This window comes from Dasypus novemcinctus, chromosome 12 (assembly GCF_030445035.2).
Source record: "Dasypus novemcinctus isolate mDasNov1 chromosome 12, mDasNov1.1.hap2, whole genome shotgun sequence".
Classification (NCBI taxonomy): domain Eukaryota; kingdom Metazoa; phylum Chordata; class Mammalia; order Cingulata; family Dasypodidae; genus Dasypus; species Dasypus novemcinctus.
Genome location: NC_080684.1, coordinates 45166304 through 45172837, shown reverse-complemented (window position 1 = coordinate 45172837; position 6534 = coordinate 45166304). Strand labels below are relative to the sequence as shown.

Sequence of the window (6534 nt, the reverse complement as noted above, 5' to 3'; positions counted from 1 at the left end):
CTGACTAATATATTATATATTCCAATTAACCATGTACTTTGACTCCAGACCTTGATAGGTTCTGGGACTTCAAATTTTATGGACTCCAACTTTGTAACAGAAACCACAACTATGCAGGCAGATTTCCCACTAATTTTACAGTCAACTGATGGCCTAGAGTTAGCCTCCTTAGTAAGTAAACTCTACATGGCAAGAAAGGTAAAAGAGTAAACGCTACATGACAAGAAAGTAATTTGGAAAGTATTAGGAAATTTCATTGATTTGATTTACTTGTCCCTTGACTCATGGTCTTGCCATTCCATTGGCTTTACTGGCAACAATGTATTCATGCAAAAAGCATTCTTGGAAATAATTAAGGGCAACAGCAATTACCATATAAAGATAAAAATGGTCCAGTACTGTTAGTAAAATACAGTAATGAAATTTCTTTAAACTAGTCAAAGAAGAATTGTGTTACAACCTTAGACCTGGCTGAGGAGCAAGTTACTACAACAGTGTGTTGTGAAAACACAGACTCAGGGCACAACTGAAACTTTCAGCAAATGATCCTTTTATTGTACAGAATACAAAGTCCAAAAAGAGAAAATCTCCCTGTCACTTACCTGAAACAGAGTCCCAAATATTAAGGGAAGAAGTCCCATCACGGCTGGTCTCTTAGGGAGACCCAAAACTGCTCTGAATTGGGTAGGCCAATGGCAGCCCTGCATACCTCACTTCTGCAGAAACAGAACTGACAGGAGATATCTGTAAATATTATGAGATTTTATCAAATTATCTCATGTGACTGTGTGGATGGGCATAGTCCAAATTCTGTAGGGCAGGCTACAAACCAGGAGCTCTGATTAAAGTCCTCAAAAAATTCCCCAGGAGAATCTGGTTGACTTAAGTAGAGATGGAAATTTTCTCTTCTGACTGCTGAAGTCATCACTTGTCCTTTTAAAGCCTCCAAATGATTGGATGAGAATTCTCTCATTGTTGAAGGCAATCTCCTAAGTTGATTGTAGATATAATCAGCCATAGATGCAGGCAATTTACTGATGATTTAAGTGCATGAAATATCCTCACAGTAACAATTAGGCCAGTGCTTGCTCACCAAACAACTGGGCACCATTACCAGGCAAAGTTGACACATGGACTTAACCATCATACCTATCTATGCTGTTTGAGTGTGGTTTTTATTCACCTGAGGGGAGTGGCAGGGGACTTGCCACTGAGTATTTCTGTTCTGATAAGCCCTTGAGGCTGCTTGTTCCTGGGTTTCTGTTTCTAAGGTCCAGCAGGGCTTTACAATTAGACTTAACATCTTCCCCCAGGTTGTGGAAGGGCACAATAGAAAATGAGGTCAAGGTGGTGAAAGGAAGGCCGGAGGATGGCCAGTTAGTGTGTTTGTGACTTCCCCCAGAGGAGGTGGGGGTAGGTGAGGTCTAGGTGATGGCTACTTAACAGATGTCTGTGACTTCCCTATCACAGGACTGCACCTGTTCAAGGCTAAGTTAAATGAAGGACTCTGGAAGATGGTCATATTTTGGTTATACTCTTTTGGTTTGGAAGTAAACTTAAGTAGCCAGGGAAAGGAGGGATTAGAGTTGAAGGGAGATAATTCAAGGATATACATGGGGAAATATTATTAAAAAAGGAATTTCAAAATTATGGGAGCTAGAGCTTGAAACCCATCAGGAACCACAAGGGCAATCTGGGAACAGACAGGTTTGTCTCTCTCCCTAAGTTCCTTAATATCTTTATTTCTCGTCCTGCAATTGACTCTCAGGTTCTCAGTATTTCTTACTTCAAAAATGCTTTGAACCATTAATAGCTGTTTGCCTGTTTTTTAAAAATTTTTTTCTAGTAACAATATTCTGAATGACTAGGAAGGCAACCATCAAAGTGCCCTTGCTCAGCTGTGACCTGAGGTGCGTACAAGGAGGGAGTCACATGGTATAAAATGGCGACTTAAGGGTGGTGCCTTTAGCAGGCTGAAGGAGAGTAGTTCCCTTAGAATTGGATAGGACCTTACAAAGGTAAGGTCCCTTATATGTAGGCTCTCAGATCTTCTGCTGATGAGGACAACCTGTGGAAACTCCAGGTGTAAGAAAGCATGGGAGAATTTATACTTCTTGAATATCTATGGCCATTCAAATAATGAGGAGACAAAAAACTTGTGGAAGGGAGCAATGTTGTTAATCCCCTGGCTTTGAAGGAGTTAAACCATAGGACTCCTAAGAAAATAAAAAACAGGAAAAGGAACAGATTGAACCCAATGTCCCGCTTGCTTTCAAGACCCCAAGGACCTGAAAAAAAAAAAGACCACCTACTCAGAATCCAACAGTATCAGATGGACTTTGCTTGAAGAGCTCTCATTAAGCTAAAGTCTTAATCTGTACTTTAATGACTATTTCTAACACAATTAGGCACTAATCTTATGGCATCAACTGCTTTGGTCCAAGTTTTGTATGAATTATGAGTAAATTCTATATCCAGGTATCTGCTTTAACCTGACCCAATGTAACTACGAGTACTCTAAAAGCTTAACTTTGTAACATTATCCACAAATTCCAAACCTGGCATGTGATTACTCACATATCATGTAAATGAGTATATATTAAAATATCCAAATTTAACCCTATGGTAAATAGTGGGAACAAATGGATTAGAGAGAAATTACCATTTATTTGCCGTTTACTATATATTACTTAATGTATTATTTAATTTTATATTTATAGCCAACCCCGTCTCCATTTTACATTAAAAGGAACCAAGACTCAGAACCATCAGGTGTGTTACTCAAGGTCACCCAGATTGCAGATGTTTTGTCTGACTCCAAAAACCAGTCTTTCCACTACAAAATGCTGCTTCCTTTGAGTGAGTACAAATAGGTAGAAAGAGTTAACAATAGAATCACTGAATTTAGTAGAAATAAGTTTGAGTAACATTTTAACTTCATTTTCAGCTGATACACAGGAGTGACAATATGATAATGATTGGTCAACATTATATATATAATAAAGGATTTAAAAGGATACTTTAATGAACCTTTATAAACACACACACACACACAGTATTAGAAATGGTTTTAAAAAATTAGATCTTAGCTCAAAAAGATAATTAAGTTAACCTTTATTATTAATTAAAAATGAGTTTTGTAAAATATTAGTAAATTTCATTTTTAGCTCTGTTTTGAAGTGTTGATACCACTGAAGCAACATTTTTCTTCTTTGAATCTTTTCTTGTAAAATTAGATTTTTCTCTCTTTCTAAAAGAGCAGGAAGTTCCTTCCAGTTCTTAATAAAGATAAAGGGAGCCCCCATGGACTTGAGTAACCGCAGAGGAGCATTACGGTAAACAGATGTATTTCCACAACTGCCAGGTGTTATTATATCTTCTACCACAGGAATGGAGCCATAGGAGCAAGCCTCATATAGTCTGTAACATTCTGTGTTTACTCCTACTGGGCACAATGTGAGATCACTCTGAAGCAAAGCATCTTGATAATTCTTCAGGCTTTCATTTGTTTCCTGAGGCTGCCACCTAGAAAAACGGAAGAACAACTTTAGTTTTCATTTTGCTAAGCAGATCTTTCGTGAAAGAAAAAATTTTACCTTTTAATGTCAGTTACAGGAAATGGTAAATACTTTACAGAGATGACAGGCAGAAAAGATAACCAAAAAACTAGAACCTTGTTCAAATGATACAATTGCTAAAAATATTAAAAATCCCAAATTTGAAATTCTTACAGCTAGATAATATTGTGATCACCATAAAATTTCTTAGTGAATAATATTATGTTGACCCATATTTTCTGAGAGTTAAGTCCCCTACTCCTGCCTAATAAAGTCCTGTCCTTAGGGAGCTTATATTCTAGTTCTAGTGGAGGAGACAGACAGTAGCCAACTCAAGTCAGTAAATTATTTAGAAGGTATTAAGTGCTGTGAGGAAAAAATAAAGCAGAGAAGTGGGGAGGAAATTTCTAAGGGAGGAGGCTGCAATGTTAAATAGGTGATCAGAGAATGCTTCATTGTAACGGGCATCTGAACAGAGGTGGAAGCGAAGGAACAAACCACGTAGATAGTTGGGGAGAAATCAGTGCAAAGAAAGCACAATGGCCATGAGATGCATGAGCCTAGCATATACAAGGACCAGAAAGGAAGCCAGGGTGGCTGAGGGGGAGAGATGTAGAAGATGAGGTTAGAGTTATCACAGGGGGCCCTAGCAAGTCTATTCTGATAAGATGTAGGTCCTGTCACATCATCCCTTAGACTAAAACCCTCTGGCTCCTATTACTGGAATCCTTTATAAGGGCAGAAACTAAGAGATCAGTTAGAAAGCCAGGAAATAAGAAAATAAGAAACAGGGTCAAAAGGTATGAGAGGTTGGGAAAGAGGTGTTACAGTCTTCTCAGAGAGTGAGAGAATACATGGACTAGGGAAATGTACGATCGCTGAGCACTTGAGGTTCAAGGTTATTTATTTAAAACAAGATCAACTAGCACCTTTCTCAAACCATGTTCCGTTGCACTGGTGCAGTGCAGCAGGTAGAGAACTGGATTTCACCAGAATTAAGGTAGGCCAGATTAGGGAACAAGGGAGCTGAAGGTATATAGTCATGACTGACTATGAAATTGAAGTAAGGTAAAGAAGAAAATGAAGACATGAGGGGATCAAAGGACAGTGAAAAGGTAGTAGAAATAACAGATTGTAAATCTCAGTTCATGGTTGAAGCCAAATTATCACAGGGAATGAGATGGAATGACAGGAAATGGTGCTTACAGAAATGGATACTGAAATTTGAATCATGGAGAGGCTGCAGTTATGTGTAAAGACAAGGTCTAGGAAATGAGTGTGAAAATGAATGGCTGAGGTCTAGTGGAGGCCCAGATGTAAAAGAAGTGGTAACAGGGGAGGTAATGGAAATGAGATAGAAGTGATGAAAGGACCATCTATGTAGATTTGGGAGTTACAAAGCATTAAGACTGGAGTAGTGTCTGAGAAGGTGAGGATTCTAGGAGTTAAATACTTCAAAGTATTAGGGGGATAAACCCAAGTGCGGTGATTTGAAGCTGTATATCTCCAGAAAAACATGTTCTTAAATGTAATCCATTCCTGCAGGTGTGAACCCCTTCTAAGTAGACCCTTTTGATGAGGTTATTTCAGTTAAGGTGTGTTCCACCTCAATCAGGATGGATCTTAATCCTATTACTGGAGTCCTTTAAAAGTGAAGTGAAATTCAGACAGAGGGGGAAAAAAAAGTCACTGAAGTGAGAAGCTGAAATTCAAGAGAACCCAGAAGTGAATGGAGAGGCCAGGAGAAGTGTCCATATGTTCTGCCATGTGACAAGCTACAGAAAAAAGACTGCCTGCAGCCAGCCCCAGAATGCCACCTTGATTTGGACTATTTCCCAGCCTCAAACTGTGCATGAATTAAATTCCCGTTGTTTAACCTGACCCATTTCATGGGATTTGAGCAGCACAGGAAACTAAAATACTAAGGGTCAGAATATGAATTCAGTGAGGTAGGATTGATTGTTTTCTCGGTTAACATGAGATTTAAAATGGGGAGTGTTAGGGATAAAAAAGGGAGAATGGTCTGGAAGCAGCAATTAGAAATAAGGACAACTACCCAATCCCTGAGTTCAAAGGTAGAAGAGGAGTTACTAAAAAATTCCATTTCCACAATGAACTTTAGTTATTTTACACTATCCTCATTCATTCCACTCTCTTGTTCATCAAACATGGGAAGGATGTTCCTGCCTTAGGGCCTCTACATTTGCTATTCGCCTTGCCTGGAATACTCTTCTATCAAATAATACACATGGGCTCACCCCTGCACCATCTTCATTTCTCTGCTAACCTTCTCTTTAATGCCTTCCTTGGCCATTCTGATACTGCTCTACTTCCAATCACCGGAATTCTCTATACCCTTTCTCTGCTTACATGGCACTTATCCCTCTGACACTCAGTATATTTAACATGTTTGTCTCCTCCAAAAGAATTCAAGTACCAGAGGGCATGGACTTTTAATTGCTTTGTTTGCTGCTATATTTCTAAAAAGCTGTAACAGTTTCAAGCATATGAAATTTGTTAGATAAATATTTGTTGACTGAATGAATATAATATAGTAATATTAGCAAGAGTTGGAAGTTATTTACTCAAGAAGAGAGTATCTGCTATATCTAACAAAATAAATTTTTAGGTATAAACGGACATTTTTAAGGTAATACTTCTTTGATGTTACTGCTTTATACACTCCATTTATTCAAAAACAAGGTGAATGTTTTCAGAACTCCTTCCTTTACTCCATGAACACCTGGTTCCCTGATTACCATGTAAAACATGAAAGTAAGTATACAATTGTGTTGGTTGAGTTGGCTAAAATCCTTTAACCCCTTTAATGCTTTTAATTGATCCATGTACCCATCCATCCACTCACCCACTCCTATCCATTCATTCATTCATCCATTCATCCATCTGCTCATCATTTATCCAAGGCCTATCCTGTGCAAGGTTCTGTAAGATATGGGTATTCTGTAAGATATGGGTA

The 6534-nt window shown here is 38.4% G+C and overlaps 1 protein-coding gene across 2 annotated transcripts in view; it reads right to left on the bottom strand.

The window, feature by feature from the left end:
• Positions 1 to 3099: 3099 nt before the first annotated feature.
• The window catches only part of RXYLT1 (ribitol xylosyltransferase 1), a 32367-nt gene continuing 28932 nt past the window's right edge, over positions 3100 to 6534 (bottom strand). For both annotated transcript variants that reach the window (XM_004465046.4, XM_004465048.4), the window contains one exon: positions 3100 to 3525. In XM_004465046.4, the coding sequence (XP_004465103.1) occupies positions 3108 to 3525 (418 nt within the window). In that variant the 3' untranslated portion in view covers positions 3100 to 3107. The remainder of the gene's footprint in view (positions 3526 to 6534) is intronic.